Genomic DNA, 24,323 nt, shown 5'->3' on the forward strand with positions numbered 1-24,323 from the left:
ACTCCTTGGACACACCGAATCCGTATATTTTGAGACATATACTGCATGAATCAGCAATCCAAAGTGTTCTGCAATAAATAACAACCCGAAGATCATTTCAACAATGAAATGGATCCATTGCATGAGAAGGTGAAAGCTGCCTTTGAAAGCATTCAACCAAGAAGCCTCGTTTCGTCTCTAACCGTACCGCATGGCGGCTCTGGGAGAGGGGAAGCTACACGGATCAGCTTTGCAAACCATGCCACCCCTGCACCGACTCCTTATCCTCCTGTGTCCTTACAAGCAGGCCACAATTATTGCCTATGGCACATGCCGCCACGTTTAAACAGACCACCAATTAAGTGTATGGATTTGCATAGATGGGCACTTGCTTAAATACCTCGGGAACTCAGACCGCCTTACTTCACATCTCATCTCCACCATTCCAAAGCCCTGCCGCAGTCTAACTCAAGGGATCCCGCTGGCTGCTGTCCTCGGGCGGCGGCGTTAGGTGCCCAGAGCACAGGCCTTCAAATGGGCATTAGCGTCTGACAAGTCGGGGGGGGGGGGGGGGGGGGATGCTATAGTCTCTTGCCAATTAAGACATTTGCCAGTAGTTTATCAAATATTATGATCTTGTACCGTGGCGCCAGCACATATGGCCTACAACTACTATGACAACGAGGTGTACTCCATTTTTCAGTTACAAGAGGGGGGCTCATTCTCTTGTGTGCCCACGTTGGAAAGTCGCCTCAGAAGGCCAAACGTGACTTGTCCAATTCACGATTCAAGTAGGAGCTCACTCTCTGCGAGACCATGCAAAACACACGCGAGCTCATGCGCGGCGGGGTCGGGGTCACAGTTGGGGTCGGGGGGTTCCGCGCGGAAAGGCTCAGTCAACCTTCTGCTCCTGCGTGACTCTCAGTACCAGCCGCCTCTCCCGCAACAGATGCGCGTAGAGCTGAATGAAGCCTGCGGATCAACACACACCAGGAGAAGGGACCGGGCAGGGGATGAAGCAGATGACAGTAGAGAGGTGGAAGCAGCTGGAAACATAGCCACCGAATGACAGACTAAGCATAGCGTCAGTCTACCCTCCTCGTATGTTCTGTCACGTTTAGTCAATTCCATGAGATAAAAACACATAATAGAGGCATGAATTCAAATTGGTGCATTTTAATATACTCTTTGGTTTTTTCGGTAAAGTCACGTAGGTATAAAATAAAATAAATTAAATCACGACGTTTCGGGCGCAACACAAGCGTCCGTCGTCAGGTAGGACAACCACAGCAAGAAACAATTGCTGAAGTGGGCAAAAGGGGTGCTTGTGTCCAGAGGCTATATAGGTAAGAGAGGGGCGGGCGGAATTAGCAGAGGAGACTGTCATGTTATCTACATGGTCCCAATCAGAAGTGGACATTTTATCTGTTAATATCAGGTGTTATTGTAAGAGAGTCTTGTCCAAATTATCAAGTTCAAATCGGAGCAATCTTATTCTCTCTGAGATTAGTGATAGGCTGGCTTTAAACAAGATCCATTTAGCACTAAAATTGAAAAAGAGGGATGACATAGTCATCCTCTTGGCCGACAAGGGCAATGCCACTGTCATCATGCATAAAACCACATACAACAAAATCCAGGACCTTCTGAATGGTGGCAGCTACCCCAAAATCAACAAAGATCCTACTGACAGCCTGACTACAAAAAACAACAATATTATGACTTTTCTAATCGAACCAGTCAATCGGCTCTCCCTAAAACCTTCTGTTACTAGACCACCCAGATTATATGGTCTTCCTAAGATCCATAAAGAAGGCACTCCACTTCAGCCCATCGTTTCCACTATCAACTCACCTACCTACAAGCTGGCCCGTTTTCTGTCCGATACCTTGCTTCCATTCACTGGCAAGACTACCTCAGCAGTACATAATTCAGCTCACTTGGTCTCTCTAATCGAGGACATTTCACTGTCCACAGATGATTTTCTCATCAGCTTTGATGTGGTTCCTCTGTTCACCAAGGTTCCAGTGCCTGACACCTTAGCAATAATTGAAGATTTAGTTCAACATGGACTGAACGCTGATGTTCCTACTCTGGTTAGGCACTGCCCTACCAACACTTACCTCACCTGGAATGGTACTTTCTACAAACAAAATGAAGATACCCCTATGGGTTCCCCCTTATCACCAGTTAAAGCGAATGTTTTCATGGAGAAATTTGAAACAGATGCCATCCAGATATCCACCCTACGTTCTTCCTTGTGGAAGAGATATGTGGATGACACTTTTGTCATTTGGCCACATGGCCTGCCAGCATTTAACCAATTTCTCAAACACAATAATTCCATACACCCATCCATAAAATTCACTTTGGCCAATACCAGTGACATTTTGTGTATGGGATTAGCAATGAGAGGAAACCGCAGAACCCAGATGAAACCCATGCAGAACAGAGGAAGAGAAGTACAAACTCCACAGAGAGTGGCCCGATTCGGGAATCAACCCCAGGGGCTTCTTGCTGAGGCACAGGGGTCAATACTGGAGTGCACAGCCATATTTAACATTGGAGGGAATGCGGTCACGTGAGAGGCACTCGTGTGTGGGATGACCTGATTGATTTGACCTTATCGGTATAGCACCCCTTCCATGCCCCCACTGCTATCCGCCAGCCGCAGCTGTGACGGCCAAGCGCACCAGGCACGTAGGCGATCATGATGGCAATGAGGAAGGTGTGGTAGTCGAAGGAGAAGTTGTGCGCGTTGGGCATCGTGATGGAGTAGAGCCCCTTGCGCTGCACGTGGGGCAGCGCCGCGTGGATCGTCAGCAGCTCGCCCAGCACACCCAATGGGTAGAGCACAATGAAGAACGAGTATCTGCACACACGGGGACTCATCAGCACCTGTGCAGCCACGAGATGCCGCGGGCGTCAGGCGCTGCCCCCGGTGTCGTGCATGAATTCGCTTGTTGTTCACCACCATTACCCGTAATGCTCTATCGCAACACACGACGAGTTTCTGTACAATATGGTGAACATTCCACTCATCGGGAGTCAAATATATGGAGTCGTCTTGCTAATCCAGCAGCATTTGTTAACAAGCCTGACTGCTGATGAGACGAAGAATGTTGAATACGGTTCGTTTTTTTTAAGTTGCTGGATACTGATCAATACTGTCAAGCGGCCAGCAATAACCAGCGCGATTATTGTTGTAAGAGTTAAGAGGTTCGTTGAATACAGCATGGTTTTACGAGCTCGAGAAATGCGGTAGTGGGAGGGAATTTCAGTCGAGCAGTGCTCTTTATTTACAAATGCAATGTATAGATTTGCCAACATAATGATGGTCTGATATTATAATTTCCTGGTAAGCGCACATGTAATACAACAACCCAATGGGTTAACAAACTCAAATCAAATAAAGAGGTGACAGACTCCACAACTCGCACAGTCTCCTCATACTGGCTCGCGGTGACCTGTGACCAGCCACGCTGGAGGGGGCTCAGGAGAGTGTGGAGCACACCTCGCCCACTTGACACAGTACGGGATGTACTGCAGAAGCGTGAACGTATAGAAGGAGTAGCGCACGATCTCCGTCACCATCCACGTCACGATGAACAGCAGCGTGCTCTCCTCGTTCTGCACCTACAGTGGCAGCAGTAGCAGATGTCACCAGCAGCAGCAACAGCGCACCAGGGAGCGAGACTTGGCGGCAGGGGGGGGATCCCACAATGGTGAAAACAATCTCCGTGCAACAGTCAAGCACAACAGTCAGGCGGCCAGGTTAGACACGTGTGCTAAACTGCACGCGTATGCTATTCACAATAGTTTTTTCGTTTAGGCCATTTAAGGGTGATGTGATATTCTGACTTCCTGTATTGTCCATCTGGATCTTTTCTTGATGATGCACGACGAAGTTTCAAGTGAAAGTTTTTCATCGAATTGCTCTCTAACTTTAACGGTATTAGGCAGAGGAAAAAAATAATCGGCACCCTGTTAAACGCGAGTACACATGACTTTTTCTTTGGCTATATCAGGTGGTGGAGGGTTTTCAAGACACAAATTGGTCATATCCATTGTAGCCTAACCCGCACCACTAATTTATGAATCAGACACATATGATGTCTGCACTTCAGGTTCACATGCTGCATCCTCAGCCAATGTGGCTATCAGAGATCATTGGCCAATGATCACTGCCAGTGAGGCTGACAACACAGACCCCTTGGCAGAATTCGTCTCACGTAACGCCCACGGGGGGGCTACACGGGCAATACAAATGTGCCTTCCCATGCAACCAAAATCCTCTGAGCAGGGTTTGAGGCTGGTATGTATCAAACATGTAGGTGCCTCCGAAGCTGGGGAGGTGCTGTGTTGTGTCTGTGGAGCTGCGAGGTGAAGCAGCATCTCCGGTTTCCTCCCACAAGCCGCTCGTCAATGGTCATTATAAAGGGGACAAATATCGCAATGCAGGCCTCTGCCGACATTGCCTTGAGGATCATGTAAAAACAAAGTAATATTAAAAACATCTTTTTTTTAAACACGCTTTTATGAAATGTACTGGTAATGGCAGAACTCCACGACTCCAGGAAGTGGCCCCGAAGCTTGCCATAGCGTAAGGAAACCATGGCCAATTACAGGAAACGTCAGTTGACCGTGGACAATTAGACCCAAGCCGAAACATAACATATAAAAAAGAATGTTTAAAAATATATTTTTTATTTTATTTTTTATGATAGAATATAGTATTGTCATCAGTATGACATAAGTATACCAAGTTTGCAGTCGATACCACATTGGTAAGTGGGTTAAAATTGAGTTACAAGATTTGAGGATACAACAACAACCACAACAACGACAACAACAACGACGACAACAACAGACAGAGTGAGTTAAGAGAAAGCGTGTAATAAGTGTATTTTTTACAAATCCCATCAGGCACATGGCCTTCACGGAGGGTATAACTTCAGCAGCGTTGGTTCAACACAATAAAAAACGGCTTCAAGATTCAGTCAGGCTCTGCTTGAACCAATGCTGAACTTCCAGATGTTTTTAGGCAGGGACCCTCTTTTAAATATGGGTCCGAGCTCAATGCAAAACCATCTGATACACAACACAGAGTAATCACAAGCATCTTTGCTGAGAACATAACAGAATAAGTCGGCAATTTCCCTCCTTTGTATTATATGTCACTCCATGCATTTTTGTACACATGCTGTCTGCTACACGGCCTTCTGGGAGTTCACAAGTTCAGCAACATAATTTATATGCATTCATACTCTTTGGTTCTTTCGGTAAAGTCACGTCAGTAGAAAAATAATAGATCACGACGTTTCGATGGCAACACAAGCAACCGTCATCAGGTGAGACCAACACAGTAGGAGCACTGCTGACGAAGGAAAAAGAGCTGCTGCAACAAGAGGTTATATGAGGTAAGAGCCAAGCTGCTGATGCAAGCTGCTTATAAAGGGTAGAAATGGGCGTCGCCCAAGTCATAAACGATTGCTGCGCATGAGACAAGGAGGAGATCGGCGGCAGGATGATAGAGAGGGGGTGGGGCATAGATAAGAAAGGGGCTGTGCGTGAGACAAGGGGGAGATTGGCGGCAGGAGGAGAGAGAGGGGGTGGGGCATAGATAATCGGTGGAAGGGGGAGAGAGAATCTGTGACTCAGAGATTCGGAAATAGCTGCTAACATCAGCAGGCAGGAAGGGGGGCATCATTGCCAATTATGACCTAAACCGGTGAATAACGTCCTTCCAATGATTGCTCAGTTTGTACCCATCTTCTCGGTTGAAATTGTGTTTGTATTTATATATCTTTGATGGTAGCCTGAAGGTTTGCAGAGTACCTTGGTCTCGGAAAAAACAATAGCGTGCGAACCCACCAAGTTAAAACAGTGATCAGCTTCGGCAGAGGTATTGGTTCTGCAGTGTTTCAAATCTGCCTTGTGTTCGCGAACACGGTCCGAGACATATCGTTTCGATCCCCGATGTAACTTCTGCTGCTGACACAACTTAGTTTGTAGACACCAGGGTATTTCATGTTAGGAATCACATCCTTCACAGATGGGATAAAATCACGGATTTTGTCTACTGTGTTGAATCGAACCTGGAGCTTGTGTTTGTTCAAGATTTTGGAAATATTTTTGGCAACACCTGCTATGTATGGCAGGGTGATGGTTTTCATTGGGTTCTCAGATGGTTCTCTCCCCATAGTTGGGGATACAGCTTTGCGGATTGTGCGGTCTGGATATTCATTCATCTTGAGGGCTTGGTGTACGTGCTCAAGCTCACTGGCTAGGTGGTGTTGGTCGGAGATACCATGGGCCCTATGGTGTAGTGTTTTGATGAGGGAGTTCTCCTGGGCTGGATGGTGGTGGGAATCAGGCTTTAGATAGGAATCAGTGTGGTTGGCTTTCCTGTAGACAGAATGTCCCAACGAGCCATCAGGTTTCTTCTCAATCAAAACATCCAGGAATGGTAGCTTGCCATCATTTTCCACTTCCATGGTGAAGTTGATAGATGGGTGTATAGAATTGATGTGGTTGAGAAATTGGTTCAGTGCTGGCAGGCCATGTGGCCAGGTGACGAACGTGTCATCTACGTATCTCTTCCACAAGGAAGGACATAGGGTGGATGTCAGGATGGTATGTTTCAAATTTCTCCATGAAAACATTCGCGACCACTGGCAATAAGGGAGAACCCATAGGAGTACCTTCATTTTGTTTGTAGAATGTACCATTCCAGGTGAAGTAAGTGTTGGTAAGGCAGTGCCTCACCAAACTTTGTACATCAGGATTCAGTTCCTGTTGGACCAAGTCTTCAATGATTACAATAGTGTCAGGCACAGGTACCTTAGTGAACAAAGAGACTATATCGAAACTGACAAGCAAATAATGATGTCCTTGAATAGAGAGACCAAGTGAGCTGAGTTAAGTACAACTGAGGTGGTCTTGCCCGTGAATGGAAGCAGGGTCTCAGACAGAAATGGGGCCAGTTTGTAGGTGGCTGAGTTAATGGTGGATGCGATAGGACGGAGTGGAGTACCTTCTTTATGGATTTTTGGAAGGCCATAAAATCTGGGTGGTCTAGCAACCGAAGGTTTTAGAGAGAGCTGATTGGTCGGTTTGATTAGAGAAGTCGAATTAGTGATGATATTGTTAGTTTTCGTGGCCAGGCGGTTGGTAGGATCTCTGTTGATTTTGAAATAACTGCCATCATTAAGAAGGCCCTGAATTTAGTTGTATGTGGTTTTATCCATGATGATAGTGGCATTGCCCTTGTCGGCTGAGAGGATGACAATATAATCTCTCTTTTTCAATTGAGCGAGTTCAAAACGCTCATCCTTGCTGTAGTTACTAATGGAGTTTTTTAGCGTTTTTGAGGATAGCAGCGATTTAAGATCTTGCCACATCTGCCGGGATGTCCCAAATCTTTGAGGGCTACATCGACCTGGGCAATGATATCATTCACTGGGATGTGTTTAGGGGTGACTGCGAAATTCAACCCTTTAGCTAGTACCGATTTTAGGCTGCCAGAAATTTGGCTGTTACTCTGATTGATAACAATCTTGTTAACATCTAACTTTTTAACGTGTAGCTCTGGATTATTTTTTGACAGGAAGTTGAAGTCAGCAATCATGTTAGCTTTACATTTGATTGGCATTGTAGCGGCTGAAGAAACAGTCATGTTATCTACATGATCCCAATCCGATGTGGACATTTTATCTGTTAATGCTAAGTGTGATTGTAAGAGAATATTGTCTAAATTATCAAGCTCAAATCGGAGCAGTCTTATTCTCTCTGAGATTAGAGCTAGGCTGGCCCTGAACAAGATCCGTTTAGCATTAGAAGAAGTGACAGCAGCAGATGTGAGTGTAAAGGCGATCGGAATTATCTTGTTGTCGCGGCATCTCTTCAGAAAGGTGAGCGACTCGATCAGGTGAGCCTTCTTGTCTCACAGTCTGTTAAAAGATCTAACAATTGTGTGGAAACCCTCCCCGTAGAGGCGGTTCAATCTTGATTTGAAGCTCACGACATTTCGATCGCAACACAAGCAACCGTCATCAGGTGAGACCAACACAGCAGGAGAACTGCTGACGAAGGAGAAAGAGCTGCTGCAACAAGAGGTTATATAAGGTAGGAGGAAAGCTGCTTATGCAGGCTGCTTCTAAAGGGTAGAAATGGGCGTAGCCCAAGAGTCATAAACGACTGTGCGCATGAGATAAGGGGGAGATCGGCAACGGGAGGATAGAGAAGGGGTGGGGCATAGATAAAATTCATTAATCCCTCCCTTCACACGTGAAGGGCTCACAAGTGACGCCATCACATCTATCCCTCTATTTAAGGATCGAAACAGGATTCTCCACAAATCTGGCAGTCCGCCTGATGCTGCTAGTTGTAATTACTGGCAAAACGTCGTACTAAGATTATAATTTTTATGGATTTGCTTTCCAACACTGACTAGTAACAAATTGGCATGTTCTGTTTATGTGACAAACCTTGCTAATTAGCTGTGTCAGGTGGTGCTGGTTTAACGATACACTTATATTTACGCGATCTAACCCAAAAAAACATATCATGGATTTAGCAACATTGGTTCAACACAAGCCTCTGTGAGGCGCTCCTGGGTGGATAACGTGCATCACCAGGTGCTGTGGTTGTGATGGGGCCAGACATGTAACCAAGGCATGGGGTTGAAGGCTTTTGAGTTGTGACCGTAAATAATTGGACTTCTGAGATATACAGGGTTGTCGGTGGCGGGAGAGGGGTGGTTCACTGCGCTAATTGTAGACGCTAAGGACAGGCACCTGCAAAGCACTGTGGTTCTTCGTGTCTGGCAAATGTTACAGTTAATATTGTATTTATGAAAACATTGTTACCTATAACATTCATTTTTTGTCTGTCTGTCCGCCTGTCTGTCTGCGCACACGCGCTTGCGAAAAATTAGGCTTTCAAACGGCGGGGTTTACATTAAAAATTGCCAGGTACCACGCCGTAAGCGCTATTTCCTTCTCCCGTCCGTCACCTTTAAATAAGTTAAAATAGCGTTCTTGTGCGATATCTCTTCATGTATTTAGTTAGTTGCACTATGATTTATTTATTTCCCTTCGCCGCTCGGGACAACGCAGCAAGCTGCGCATGCGCACAACGCTCATCACGGTTAGCCCCTAGCAACCCACACGCACCATCGCCGGAGGTGTGCGGCCTTTTTTATTCGCCTGCACACCCTACAAGGTAAGTCGCACACATTAGTATTATAAGCATTTATAACATTACACTTTGCACTGCTGACAGGGGTTGCCCCTAGCAACGCACACACGATCGGCACAAATTTTCATTCGTGTTAAACATGCAACTAAAACACACAAAACGCTGAGGTTATTTCTTCACAGTGTGACGTCCTCTTCTCCCCACATCACCCCAATGCGTCCTGTTACTACTATAGAGTCCCTACATATTTTAGCGCTTAGATAGTATTATTGTAGCACAGCCGGGGGGAGCAGGCCCATCCCCCAGCCTGCCATGTGACACCTCGGACGGCTTCGCACTCTAGGCAAGGACGGGGCTCTGCACGGGACTAGGCCTCACCACAGCAATGTTAAGTACTATTTGCTTGCTTCTTTCCCTAACCTCATATTGCTATAAACCCAGCTTTTTAATAATCACCTTGCTAATATTACATTAACTATGTTTGTGTGCAGACTACAATTTTTGGTTGCCTGCTCACAACTAATCTTTTAACAATCACTGGCATTATTATATTTATTATTTGTCAACTCACCTTTACAGAAAACTTTTTTCTATAACCACCTTGCAAATATTACATTCATAATGTTTGTGTGCTGACAACTAACATTTCAAAATTTACTTGGTCAATATTAATATATTTTCGTGTGTAAGCCTTTGTGTGCGTGGGAGTCCATGTGCGTGTCTGCCACCGTGTGTGTGTCTACGCCCGTGTGTGTAATGTGGGCGCCATCTTCTGTAATATTGTGGGGCGTACATTGGTTATACAGCTACGGCTTATCTACAGTAGATATTATATCTGGGGTAAAGGTGATGGGCGGATCCTCCAGTGAAGCCTTGGGAACGTTCCCGAAGGTTCCAAGAGGGGCGTGGCCAGAGGCGGGGCTTAGTCACGGGGGGTGAATATAAGCCAGGGGCACAGCAGCGTGCGGGGTCGGTGTGTGAAGATCAAGAGGAGCTCCCCGTCGCTACTGCCCCGCCACCTCCACCTGCCACGTGGCGGCTCGACCTTCAGCCGCTCAGCCGCTCCCAGCGCGTCGTCAGCCAGTGGCGTGTTGGTGAGCTGGTGAGCGCCACGTGGCGCGGGGCAGCACAGCCACCCGAGTGGCTAACATCCGCAACGCAAGAGAGAGAGAACCTGAAGCTGTACCGAATAATGTATTAATAAATAACTTGAAGTTCTACCGTGTCGGAGCCACTCATTACATGTGTATCAGTCGATGTGTGTGCGACTCGGTGTGTGTGTATGTGTTTATATCTCTGTGTGTCGGTCGCTGTGTGTGTTAGTCAATGTGTGTGCGTGCTGTGTGTGTGTACACAACTAATATTTAACAATTAGGTTACTTCTATTTTAAATTATTACGTGTGTGTCTGCATCGATATGTGTGTGTGAGTCAACGTGTCTGTTTGTGTGAGTCCATGAGTGTGTGTTAGTCGATGTGTGTGTGTGTGTGAGAGTCCATGTGTGTGTGCGAGTCAATATGTGTGTCAGTCGATGTGTGTGTGTTAGTCAATGTGTGTGCGTGTTTTGTGTGTGTGTGTAGACAACTAAAATTTTACAATTAAAATAGTACATTTCTTAATATGTATGTCTGTCTAAGTACATGTGTGCGTGTGAGTCGATGTGTCTGTTTGTGTGAGTCGATGTGTGTGTGTAGCTCCATGTGAGAGTCTTAGTCCATTTCTTTGTGTATGTGTGTGTGAGAGTCGATGTGTCTGTATGTGTCAGTCAATGTCTGTGTGTGAGTCGATGTGTGTCTGAGAGTCTTTGTGTGTGTGCATGAGTCGATGTGTGTGTGAGGGTCCATGTGTGTGTGTGTGAGAGTCGATGTGTGTGTGTGGCTCCATGTGAGTGTGTGTGAGAGTCGATGTGTGTGTGTGTCAGTCGATGTGTGTGTGTGGCTCCATGTGAGTGTGTAAGTCCATTTCTTTGTGTGTGTGTGTAGGCGCATGTGTGTGTTAGAAACAACAAAAAGCCACTACGGATGGCCACGTGGAATGTTCGACCGCTCACTGCGGAGGAGAGGCTGCCACTCCTCTGTCGGGAGCTGGAACGGTACCGCCTGGATATCTGTGGTATTCATGAGGTCCGGTAGACCGGCTCTGGCTCCTGCCACCATGAGGGGTGGACAGTCCTCTACTCGGGGCAGGAGAATACCAAACAACAGGGAGTGGCTCTTCTTCTGAACAAAATAATGAAGGGGGCGTGGGAGCATGGCGGTGAGGTGTGGGAAGCTGTAAGCCCCAGGCTACTTTGGGCTCGCCTTCCCATCAACCGGAGGCGAGGAGTGGTGATCATGGTTACTTATGCCCCCATCGAAGATGAACATCCGTGGAGGGATGCAGACAAGGCCGATGAGTCAGATGCCTTCTATGACCTCCTGTCACAGGTGCTAGCTAAAGTGGCGCCTTGGGATAAAGTCATCTTGTTGGGTGACTTCAATGCCCGAGTTGGTCATGATACTGGCACTTGGTCTGCAGCGATTGGAAGGCATGGTCCAGATCAGCTCAATAACAACTGTAGGAGGCTGCTATATTTTTGTGCAGCCCATGGGCTTGTAATTACCAACACGCTGTTCCAGCATCGGAGCATCCACACAACATCGTGGATGCATGCCGGGTCCAAGCAAGAACATCTTCTGGACTACATAGTGACGGAACAGCGGATGTGGGCCCATGTCCTTGATACCAGGACCTACCGGGGAGCTGATCTTCCCTCTGACCATCGACTTGTCATCTGTAAGATGCGCCTGCCATTCTTCCAGTCCGGTGGTGGGTGTACACCCAGGACCCCATTCAAACCTAAGGTAGCCTGGTCTCAGCTAGGTGATGAAAGTTGCAAGCGAGAATTTCATCATCGCTTGCGGCTGGGGTTGGCATCGTCTCCCACTCCTCCAGATGTCGAGGGTAAATGGGCGAGGTTTAGGACTGTGACTCAGGCAGCTGCAATAGCTGCTTTGGGTACGTGGTCCAGAACTCCCCAGAGACCCTGGCTGACAGAGGAGGTGTTCAGGATGGCTGAGAAAAAGCCACAGGCCCACTCTAATCATCTACAGCATCCCACATCAGAGAATGAGGAGGCTTACCACAGCCTTCGCTCGGAGGTTCGGAGAGCCGTGAGATGCTGCAAGGATGGGTGGTGGTCGCAGGTTGCTGAGGAGATGGAGTCTGCCTCAATGGCCCGCGATCACAAATCCCTATTTAACTCCATCAAAAAAGTAACCTGCAGTGCCACACCTATTACCATCATTAGAAGAAAAAACGGTAATCTCCAACCCCCAGGAACAGGTTTGCAGATTTGCTGAGCATTTCTGTGAAGTCCTGGGGGAAGGGAAATCCCTAGACATGGAAAACATCGTGGGACAAAGTGAGGAAGTCACCCCCTGTGAGTGGCTGGCTGAGGTGCCATCTGTTGAGGAAGTACTAAAGGCGATCCAGAGTCTGAGACCAGGAAAGGCACCGGGCAGAGATGATCTGCCAAGCGAAATGCAAAGGAGGGTGGCATTTGTGCACAGACTGACATCATAACAACAGTCTGGAACACTGGACGGGTTCCGCAGGATTGGAAGAATGCCCTTGTAGTCCTCCTCTTTAAGAATGGGACCGCACAGACTGTAACAACTACAGGGGCATCTCACTCCTCAGTGTGCCGGGAAAGGTCCTGGCAAGGATTATTCAACATCGCCTTGCCAGGCACACTGAGGAGAGGCTTGCGGAGCCCCAATGTGGTTTCAGTAAAGAGAAGTTCTGCACAGATGCCATATTTTCTGTCCGTTTGCTACAGCAGAGGTGTAGGAAATTCTAACAAGACCTACATCTCTGCTTTATTGACCTGGTCAAGTCCTATGATGATACCATCAGTAGGCCTGGGCTCTGGGTTGTTCTTCGTGCTTTCGGAGTCCCTGATCCTCTGCTCACAATCATTAAGGACCTTCATGATGGTGAGCGGGCCCGGGTAAAACTACGTAGCCGGGGTGAGACAGGAATGTCCTCTGGCTCCCACATTATTTAACATGTTTTTCGACCACATCGTTCGTGAAGCCTTTGATGGCTGTACCAGAGAAATTTGCATCTGGTACAGATACAATGGGAGGATGATCGATGTCCGGGTGTGGTCAAGGGATGGCTCCCTATTGCTCAACCACTTTATGTATGCTGATGATTTGGTAATTGCTGCTCATTCAAAGGAGGAGTTGGAGGCACTGCTGCTAAGCACCTGCCTGGGTATTTTGTACCATCGGGCACTCCACCCCCACAACTCCCAATCGGTGATAGGGCAGTTGTGGAGAGAGTGGAGAGTTTCCCATACCTGGGCACTGTGCTCATGACCGGCTCCGGTTTGACAGCAGAGGTCTCACTCAGAATCAGTCGAGCAGCATTATCTTTTCATCGGTTGCGTAACGCTGTGTGGAAGCTACCTGGTCTGTCGCTCCGCACGAAGCTTCAGGTCTTCTCAGCGATGGTCATTCCCTCCCTTCTCTATGCTTGCGAAACATGGACCCCCTAATGGAGCATCTTCGCCAATTGGAAACATTTAGGCTGGCCTGCCTACGATCCATCCTGGGTTTAACCTGGCTGAATTGTGTGAGCTCACAAATCCTTGAAAGATTTGGGCAAAGTCCCATCAGTGAGCTCCTCCGGCAGGCAAGGCTGCGTTGGCTGGGTCATGTAGCCCTCATGCCCAGTCACCGCATGCCGAAACAGCTTTTGTTCGGCCGGATAGAGGGGGCTAAACGGGCACGGCACGGGCTAGAGAAGAGATGGAGTGATGTGGTACAGGAAGATGTGGAGCTGAGTGGACTTGCCGATAACTGGTACCAGCGGTGTCAAGATCGGCCTCTGTGGAGGAGGCTCGTGAAGGACGCTACTGGGCAGTTGGAGGCAGTTACCCTCCAACAACAACGGAGGGCGGAGCAGCGACGCTTACGACAACGAGCGGAGCGCCGGGTGGCTAAAGCACAGCAGGTTGCCACAGTAGGGGGCACAGGTGGTGCATCAGCCAGTCGTCTCAGTCAGTCGACCTGTGGCATCTGCGTCTGCCCCGTGACCTCCTGCTAGCGGGCGTTCGACACTTCACATGGTCTCAAGGTGCACATAGCCTGGCACAAGCGTCGCGGTGACGTCACCACCACTTAGTGGTGAATGGCGGTTGTTGTTGTCCGTGTGTGTGTAACTCCATGGGTGTGTATCTAAGGTCGATGTCTGTGTGTGTGAGTCCATATGTGTGTGTAAGTCGATGTATTTGTGTGTGTGGGTCAATGTCTGTAAGTGTGTGTAGGTCGATGTGTGTGTCTGTCTTTTTCGCCCGGGCAACGGCAGGTACTTCCCGCTAGTAATTTATATTCTTTGGGTCTTTCGGTAAAGTCACGTAGATAGGTTCAAAGAAATTAACAAAAACTACATTTCGATCGTAACACAAGCGGTCGCAACACAAGTGGACGACCGCTTGTGCTGCGATCGAAACGTCGTAGTTTTTGTTCATTTCTTTGAACCTATCTACGTGACTTTACTGAAAGACCAAAAGAATATGAATTCCTGCATTCACGAAAGCTTTAAGTCAAGATTATAATGTATATTTCTCACGTTTAAACGTTGTTCAAGAGTGGAAAAAGTTGGGGCTGAAACGTATCTCAGCTTTTAACATGGGAGTCAATGGGAAAACGATGATCGTTTCAAGAGTTTTCACTTACCGAGCAATTTTCGTGGAATGCATCTTGCTCGTTAAGCGAGACACGCTTGGAAACTGAAATATATCCCACTACGTCAACCAAAGATGCGTTCCTAAGAAAATATTTTCTGATTCAAAGCCTACTAAAATAACACTTTTCAACACATACTAAAATATTTTCATACTTAAATACGGAGAATAACTAGACAGGGATTAATAATACACTGCATTATAACTTGAAACTGCCGTACACGTGGTTGTAAGGTGTCGAGGGTGGGGGCAGACAGGGAGGGTGGGGGAGGGACAGGAGGAGCGTCTTCCTCCCCCTGCTGGGGAGTACTGTACCTACAGTACGTACAGTACGTACAGTTCAAAGCATGGTGGTACAGTAGTTTACACTACCCCGCTTGTAAACAACACGTGGCGAAGCTACAAATGGTGGCGGCCAGAATTGCCTGGAATGGTATTAAATGCACGGACAAACGACAAAACGCGCATTTAGTTCATTTTTTTCACCCCACCAAAATTTTACAGCAAACCCTCACAATTCGCGAGCGTTACGTTTTTGAAAACGCTCGCGAATGCAGAATTCACGAATGCAGAAACCTCGTTCCAATGGGGGAAAAATGGGATGACGTCCCTAGTACGAGCGATAATTTGGGCGGGGGGGGGGGTGGGGAAATGGTAAATGTTTAATGTGTTTTTATTACGATTGATGATCATCATTTGACAACGATGGAGGTGGTGGTGAGGAATTCAGGAGGATGACTCCCTCGGGAGATGCAGGTGTTTGGGGAGCATTCGCCGCATACACTTTATCCGATTGCATTCGCCTTATTTTTAATGGACCTCACGGTTGACTCGTTTACACCAATATGTATAAACGAATCGACTAAATACATATAAAGTCAAAATGCACAATAGCGAGTATAGAGCGGGATTGCTGCAAATGTAACATTCCGCGCACACCTCCCCGGTGTCGCGAATAGGGAATCGGTAAACATTTAGTAACTCACGGATATGCGAAACTCGCGAATCGAGAATGCGCGCATAGCGAGGGTTTACTATATAATTTAGACCAAAAAAAAAATTAATATCGGAACAAATGAGAAATAAAAATGTGTTCATTTATGACGAACATAACGAGTCACCGTAAATCAAATTAACGTGCATCGGGGTACATCTGTATCTCTCCATCTAAATCAGCTCAAGCCTCTCGTATCTCACGTGGTTTCTATCTTGCCACCTCAGAAAGTAAAATAGTTTAGAAAAGTAGGATGAGCAACTGTGATCGCAATATGATGATCGTTAGAAAAAACAGAAACATGATTATTGTGGATCTAATATGTGATATATCGTTATATCGCAGCACCCGAGTATGGGTGTTGATGAGACACTGAATATCGAAACCAGTCCAGAGTGTCCATGTATTTAACTAATTCTGCTGATAATGAGCACTCCCAAAAGTCCATGAGGCCAAAAAGTTGTAGAAAAAATATTTGTGTATATGGAGAGAAAAACGTGTGGACATTATGTATTTTGCAGGGCCCATATCACACAGAGAGGGTACACATGGCAGCTCACAAGCATTGGCTCACTCTAGCCTAACTCTTCTGATGATGAGACAATGTAAAAATTGGCTCAGCATGTTCATCTATAGAATTAGTTAAGCAAAGATGCACTCCATCAAGGCCATGCGTATGGCCAATGGGTCATGTAAAACAACACTGTGGAGAGACAAATGGTAGAGAGGAGGCGTTCATATTCTTGGGTCTTTCGGTAAAGTCATGTAGATAGGTTCAACGAAAATAACAAAAAAAGAACCAAAAACTACGACGTTTAAATCGCAACACAAGCAATCGTCATCAGGATAAAAAAATAGCGGGAAAGCTGCTGAGGCAGGTTTGTTTTAAATCTATGTGACTTTACCGAAAGACCCAAGAACATGAATTCCTGCAGTCACAAAAGCTGTAAGTTCAAAGGAGGCGTTTATAATTTTGGTACCTCTCTCACACTGTGCACCACGGCCCACAGTAGGAAGATTCGCGAGGACACGTGGAACGCCTTGAGCGTCACACTCGACGGCACGATGCCTGGGGGGGGCAGAGAGGGATAACAACAAGCTGGCAGGCCGATCTGTTCAGGGAGCCTCCGTGTTATTCAGGAACAACTGAACGCACAAACTCGTGCTCTAACGGGTAAGAACACGCTTGGCGGTGGTTAAAGTAGCATAACATTACCTTTTAAAAAAAAATTCCCGACCTCTGTTGAAAGTGTTTTATTGTCAACCTCACCCGAAATGATACAGATGTGGTTCTTGGCGTTGGTTAGCCATGCTAGGTTTTTTTCTTGTGATTGGTTCAGAAGTGTGCATCGAGTTCCCTCGCAACGGAAGAACACGAATTGTCAGTGAGTGCATTGCTCACCGAAAAAGGAGTACAGGACCTGCCAAGGACAGCAAAATTCCCAATTAGAGACCTGTGCTGGGACGGCGAGTTGCGCGCTGTGACGGTGCTGTGCAGCGCCCCCTTGTGCATTCGGGTTGTCACCGCGTGCGCTTCCGCACAACGTCCAACGTTACGCTTCAGTTGCTGGGGAAGCTCCCCAGCACGTGGAGCAAAACTCAGAATAATCACGCGGAACCCACACGCTGTAAATTCCGATAGCACGTGGGAGCGCGTTGAGAGATTGGTTTGATTAGGGCTGTTAAAATCAATGTTTGCATAACCGTGTCCAGCATTAAATGTAAACTAATTCACTTTTAACCTGGCTAACAAGGGGAGCTGCCGTAGCCGTGTAATGGCTATGGCAGCGTTAAAACAACGGTAAAAGTTAAAATAAGTGCATTAATGCCAAAAAAAATCCACTGGAATTGGTTACCGGTGCGTGACTTTCAGAACCGGTAGGCAGTTCTCGAAACGGTTATCGGTTTGCGTTCAACATCCCCAGTTCAAACGACGGATGGAGCGCATGGCCCGCTGTTCCTGCTGTTTAGAGTTGCTGCTGTGAGCGTCGCGGACCGGCACCTCGAGGACAGACGCGGTCTGGAAGAGCTTGAGCGGCTTCTCGACGCTGCGGTAGATGCCGCGCACGGTGCCCTGCAGCAGCGCGTGCTTCAGCATCACCCCCGACATCACGATCCATCTACACCACCACCACCACCACGTGCACACATGCAGCAAGGCTGACGATCAATAGACAGATTCTGAACCACCACCATGCACGGCGATCATGATCCATCTACAGCAGTGCGAGCAGCGGGCTGCTGTGGGCTGTGTGGCATTTTCGGAAATTATAGGAAAGAACCTTACTGTTCGTTTAACACGCAGTAGGCTTTCGCCATTAATGTCATCCACAATGCAGGTATTTTTTTGGGTTAGATCGCGTAAATATATACATGTGTCGTTACACCCGCCACCACCCGACACAGCCAACTAGTCAGGGTTGTCACGTAACTAGAACGTGTCAATTCGTCACTAGTACAGCACACCGGTGTGCTGGAGAGCCAAGCCACAACACTTACATCTGATTACGACGTTTCGCCAGAAATTACAACTCGCCTGATGAAGCTAGTTGTAATTACTGGCGAAACGTCGTACTCAGATTATAAATGTGGCTTGGCTCTCCAACACACCTTGTGTGCTGTACTAGTGACGAATTGATACGTTCTGTTTACGTGACAACCCTTACTAGTTGGCTGTGTCCGGTGGTGGCGGGTTTAACGACACAACATTTATATATTCACGTGATCTAACACAAAAATAAAACCTTACTGTTCATCAGCTAGGATAGACGAACTCGCCATGCCGTTCAGTGGCCGATTCAGACCCCCTCTCCCACCTGACCTCCCCATTGGTGACTGAGCAGCCCGGCAGGCAACGGTGCCAGCTCCCCACTCTGGCACGGCACACGGGGGGTGGGGGGGGATGGCCAGCACCACGCCCCACCGCCTTCGTCTCCCCAGTGGCGATGTTTACACACCAAACCAGGTACTCATTTGAGGCTGGGCCGATCTAGGGGAGGCCCAGTAGCGGTTCAGATAATCGTCACTGGTGTTGGTCGTGAGCGGGAATTGAACTCGAGTTGCCCGGTTCATAGCACAGTGAGTTAACCATCACGGACACACACACTCGCTTTGGATCATCATTTGGAAGGATGGTATTTATTCAGTATTTATACTATTTATTCTCCAGGAATGTGTCTTGTATAGGGTTTATACGTGTTTATTTCAATAATTTTGTTTTAATTTGTGGCATACAGTAGTGCTTATTTCAATTGTGTTGCGTCTATATCGTTGCCGTGTAGCCCGCCCCATTATTTAGGTAAGGCCGAAGTATTTAATATCGCCTTTTTCTCCAAGAACGTGACCCATCGCCATATTCAATGGTCTCCTGGACGTTCCGATTGTTCTACCGGTGGATCTCTCGCAGAACAGCGTGTCACGTGGTGTTCAAAGGAAGTCTTCGGTTGGAGGCACCGCAGGACTTCTGTGATCCAATCGTAGATGTTGTGACCATGTGTTCGTGTTGTGAGTCAGCGTTGGTGCCGAGTGTCCGTGGTGTGAGTCAGTGTTGGTGCCGAGTGTCCGTGTTGTGAGTCAGTGTTGGAGCCGCGTGGCCGTAGTGTGAGTCAGCGTTGGTGCCGTGTGTCCGTGGTGTGTCAGCGTTGGTGCCGTGTGTCCGTGGTGTGTCAGCGTTGGTGCCGTGTGTCCGTGTTGTGAGTTAGTGTTGGTGCCGTGTGTCCGTGGTGTGAGTCAGTGTTGGGACTGTGTGTCCGTGTTGTGAGTCAGTGTTGGTGCTGTGTGTCCGTGTTGTGAGTCAGCGTTGGTGCTGTGTGTCCGTGTTGTGAGTCAGTGTTTGGGACTGTGTGTCCGTGTCGTGAGTCAGTGTTGGTGCCGTGTGTCCATAGTGTGAGTCAGCGTTGGTGCCATGTGTCCGTGTTGTGAGTCAGCGTTGGTGCTGTGTGTCCGTGTTGTGAGTCAGTGGTGGGACTGTGTGTCCGTGGTGTGAGTCATCGTTGGTGCAGTGTGTCCGTGGTGTGAGTCAGCGTTGGTGCTGTGTGTCCGTGTTGTGAGTCATCGTTGGTGCAGTGTGTCCATAGTGTGAGTCAGCGTTGGTGCCGTGTGTCCGTGTTGTGAGTCAGTGTTGGGACTGTGTCAGTGGTGTGAGTCAATGTTGGGACTGTGTGTCCGTGTTGTGAGTCAGTGTTGGTGCCGTGTGTCCGTGGTGAGTCAGTGTTGGTGCCGTGTGTCCGTGGTGTGAGTCAGTGTTGGTGCTGTGTCCGTGTTGTGAGTCAGTGTTGGTGCCGTGTGTCCGTTGTGAGTCAGTGTTGGTGCCGTGTGTCCGTGGTGTGAGTCAGTGTTGGTGCTGTGTGTCCGTGGTGTGAGTCAGCGTTGGTGCTGTGTGTCCGTGTTGTGAGTCAGTGGTGGGACTGTGTGTCCGTGGTGTGAGTCATCGTTGGTGCAGTGTGTCCGTGGTGTGAGTCAGCGTTGGTGCTGTGTGTCCGTGTTGTGAGTCATCGTTGGTGCAGTGTGTCCATAGTGTGAGTCAGCGTTGGTGCCGTGTGTCCGTGTTGTGAGTCAGTGTTGGGACTGTGTCAGTGGTGTGAGTCAATGTTGGGACTGTGTGTCCGTGTTGTGAGTCAGTGTTGGTGCCGTGTGTCCGTGGTGAGTCAGTGTTGGTGCCGTGTGTCCGTGGTGTGAGTCAGTGTTGGTGCTGTGTCCGTGTTGTGAGTCAGTGTTGGTGCCGTGTGTCCGTTGTGAGTCAGTGTTGGTGCCGTGTGTCCGTGGTGTGAGTCAGTGTTGGTGCTGTGTGTCCGTGGTGTGAGTCAGTGTTGGGACTGTGTGTCCGTGTTGTGACTCAGTGTTGGGACTGTGTGTCCGTGTTGTGAGTCGGTGTTGGGGCCGTGTGTCCGTGGTGTGAGTTAGTGTTGGTGCTGTGTGTCCGTGTTGTGAGTCAGTGTTGGGACTGTGTGTCCGTGTTGTGAGTCAGTGTTGGGACTGTGTGTCCGTGTTGTGAGTCAGTGTTGGGGCCGTGTGTCCGTGTTGTGAGTCAGTGTTGGGACTGTGTCCGTGTTGTGAGTCAGTGTTGGGACTGTGTGTCCGTGTTGTGAGTCAGTGTTGGGGCCGTGTGTCCGTGGTGTGAGTCAGTGTTGGTGCTGTGTCCGTGGTGTGAGTCAGTGTTGGGACTGTGTGTCCGTGTTGTGAGTCAGTGTTGGGACTGTGTGTCCGTGGTGTGAGTTAGTGTTGGTGCCGTGTGTCCGTGTTGTGAGTCAGTGTTGGGACTGTGTGTCCGTGTTGTGAGTCAGCGTTGGGACTGTGTGTAAGAATGGAGAGGGACCCTGCACCCAATCCCCCCGATGAGATGACCGTGCCCGCGGGCACCTGTCCGGCTGTCCCTACTTCCGCCCTTCCCCCCAGCTCCTCCTCCTCTCGATGGGAGCAGCTGTCTTGAACTCGGCTCCCGTGTCGCTATTTTTGGCCGCGCAATTCGCCCGTCAGCAGGAGCCCAGGCGGTGCGGGCGGGGGCCCGGGAACCCCCCCTCCCCCCACCACCGCCGCCTTCCGCGCAGGGGACCAGGTCCCCGATCCCACCGAGGTCCCGCGGTTAATTATAACAGGGCCCGCCAGGTTCTCCCGCAAAGTTCCACGCGCCGAAGGGAGGTTGGTGGAGCGGGGTGGTGCACCGCGCGTGCGCTGCAGCGGCTCTGGAGAGGGGAGCGCGCCGCGGGGACCCACCCTGCCGTCATGGCCACGTTGTAGAAGATGAGCCACGCGGTTGCCACGCCGGTGCTCCCCGCCGGAGCCGCGGCCGCCGCCGCCGCTGCCGTCCTCTTGTTGTTGTCGCCATTCGCGAGCGACGCCGACTCAACGGCAGCGCCCGCCTCGCCCGGAACCATAGCCCCGAGTAGCAGCAGCAGCAGCAAGTCCGGCGAGACGAGGGCACAGGGAGTGCGGGGAGAGGGCCAGAGTTAGAGGACGGGGGCAGGGGAGGAAGGAGGGGATGAGCGGGCAATGGGAGGAAAAGGAGGGTAGGGAGAGAGAGAGGTGAGGAGGGGAGGAAAGGAGATACGAAGGGGGAGGGAGGAGACGACGAGATGAGGGAGGAGGTGGTGACTGCCTCCAGCTGCCCCAGAAGTGTCCTTGACGAGGTCGGTTGCCACCTGTCCCGTAATTGGCATCTGTGTTCGGGTGTCGGGAATATATTTGTACCGACATTTGGTGCCGGCATAAACATTTGCGATGCTTTTCCCTCGCGACCATATTTCCTCTCCAACAACGGCCGCCCCACCACAAGCGACACCACCCTGCGCTTCACGCATTCCACCTAGCAGTGCTCCCAATGTGCCGTGACCATCAGTGGACGGGTGTAGAGATCGCGACGTGACGCGATCCCCACGGTGCTGTTACTGAGCATTCATTTCGCCACGACACGTGTACTCCCTGCACGCGAGCAGCATTGACACAGCCTACAGACTTCCATACACACGTGCACACTTACGGCGACCCCTCCGCCAATAAGTGATCTCACCACGGTGGTTTTGCCGCCACACTTCGGATACGAGACTTCGAAGCAACGTGAAGTGTTGAAGGCTTTCTTATTGGCTCCTTCGCTTTGTTGATGTAAACTCCTCACGATCAAAGCCTTGTTAAACTCAAGCTGAGACTGTAGGCAGGTCAGCTTGAATGTGTAAAGCCAGCAGTGTGCTGGCTGTAAAGGGTCCACAATGGTTGTGTATGAGAATCCTCGGCGCTTCGTGTGGAGCAACAGGACAGGTCGATAAGGTCGCGCGCATTACAAACATAACCTTGCTGATCATCTCGTCAATGAGCGTAAACCATCACGCGAATTGCGGTCGTCCTCACAGCAGCGACTTTTGGCTGGCCATCAAAAATAACGGTCACTGCATCGCGCGCTTTCAGATGCGCTTCTCTGACCGTCTGGAACGCTCTTCCGATATTAGGAAGCCACTCGAGCTATGCACTTTGAAATCTAGGTTGGATACTTATTTCTTTAGAACTGCTTTGAGTTTAGTTTGCTGTTCTTCCCCACACCTCGCAGCACGGTTGGCTGTACATACGGTGCGAAAGAAGTTCAACGTACACAGCTGCATTATGCAGCCTGGGTTGAGCTAGCAATTAAAAGTTGTACGAATTTGATAATCGCTCGCAGCTGGGGTTGGCATCTTCCTCCATCACAGCCCAATGCCGAGGGGAAGTTCTGCACTGCAGCTAATACGGCTGTGGAGGTATATCAGGGAGACCTCCACGAGTCTCCGAATTCTCAGTAAGCAGCAATTACAAAGTCATCAGCACAGCGAGCAGGGTTGACCAGTCGACAACAATCCCTTGGCCACCCGCAGCCAATGGACCTCTCAGTGTCTGCACCAACATCTGACTGGTACAGCTACAGAATGTTTCTAGATGCGTGCTCAAGACTTCAAATAGTTTAGGAACCAGCCGACATCACGACCACACCAAGGTAGACAGGAAATAGCCCTTCCATTGACAACTTTACCCAACTCTATCATCATCTTGAAAGTCCTTAACGATTTTGTGCAGACGGTCAGTCCCCAAAACCCAAATTAATTTTTTGGTAGCATAGGCATTGAACAGGCCTGTACAGAAGTGTAGGTCCTGTTAAAAAAAAAAAAACACCCACATCTGCTAGACCAGACAAAATATTGTCTTTGCAAGACCACATTGTTTTGCTAGGCTTGCGAACCCCCCAATGTCAAATTATCATTGCCAAGACCTTTCCTAGCAGAGAAGGTTCCCTTCTTCATTCATCATGCATAGTTAGCGGACCCTTGCAACCTAACGTGACCTATTGCGACAGCGTTTGCATAAACTGCTTTTGCTGCCATCCACCGGTGTCTCGAGAGATGTTTGATCAACGTATCACGGGGACGACCATATGGGCGGCGCGATTTTTTAGAGCTGTGGTTCTCAGTGTGGTCCGCGGGCTGCTGATACAAATGCAGGTTGATCCGGAAATAATGACAATGTTTCATTTAGTTTCAGACACTATATTTTACTTATATTTCATTTAAAATAAAGTTAGATAAACGACCCCGATTAAACCACCCAAACCCTAATATCTAAGTGTCCCCCAACACCCCTCTTAAAAGAAACCTTATGGCTGCTTTAAAAAAAAAGACATGTTGCAGTAATATCAATTATTTTGTATCGCTGCTATTTAAAGAGAAGTTAATGCGTTTTGTCATCATGGGTAGGGGCTGGGTGGTCCACGGGCCAAAACAATTTTGAGAAACACCGCTTTGGAGGGTCGCAGTCCACTTGGAACGCCAGCCAATCCACCACCTGAAGTGCGCAATTTGCTGGAGTTTGCAGATCGAAGCTCTCTGGTCCAAGTAGCTGTGCTGTTGTGTAAGGCAGCAGTATCAGCCTGCACAAACCAGCACTCTTCACAGCACCCCT

At 48.8% G+C, this 24,323-nt stretch overlaps 1 protein-coding gene across 1 annotated transcript; it reads right to left on the reverse strand.

Annotated features, from left to right (window-relative positions):
• LOC116948549 (very-long-chain (3R)-3-hydroxyacyl-CoA dehydratase 2-like) lies at positions 1 to 24,239 on the reverse strand. Its single transcript, XM_032965303.2, has 7 exons — positions 21,621 to 24,239; positions 17,911 to 18,028; positions 17,311 to 17,329; positions 16,889 to 16,977; positions 3,494 to 3,615; positions 2,673 to 2,851; positions 1 to 951 (listed from the first exon to the last, which is right to left on the reverse strand). Exons 1-7 carry the CDS (start codon positions 21,779 to 21,781, stop codon positions 872 to 874), a joined length of 768 nt encoding a protein of 255 aa, XP_032821194.2. The 5' UTR covers positions 21,782 to 24,239; the 3' UTR covers positions 1 to 871.
• Between the last annotated feature and the right edge of the window lie 84 nt (positions 24,240 to 24,323).

This window comes from Petromyzon marinus, chromosome 34 (assembly GCF_048934315.1).
Source record: "Petromyzon marinus isolate PM22_M1 ecotype Great Lakes invasive population chromosome 34, UKy_Petmar_22M1.pri1.0, whole genome shotgun sequence".
NCBI lineage: Eukaryota > Metazoa > Chordata > Hyperoartia > Petromyzontiformes > Petromyzontidae > Petromyzon > Petromyzon marinus.

Bases quoted from the DNA above. Each gene is read 5' to 3' on its own strand.
- LOC116948549 (XM_032965303.2), bottom strand. From the start codon at position 21,781: ATGGTTCCGGGCGAGGCGGGCGCTGCCGTTGAGTCGGCGTCGCTCGCG. The intron at 18,029-21,620 runs GTGGGTCCCCGC...GTGGTGGTGTAG, and splicing joins AACGTGGCCATGACGGCAGG to ATGGATCGTGATGTCGGGGG. The intron at 952-2,672 runs GTGCGCTTGGCC...GTTGATCCGCAG, and splicing joins CATGATCGCCTACGTGCCTG to GCTTCATTCAGCTCTACGCG.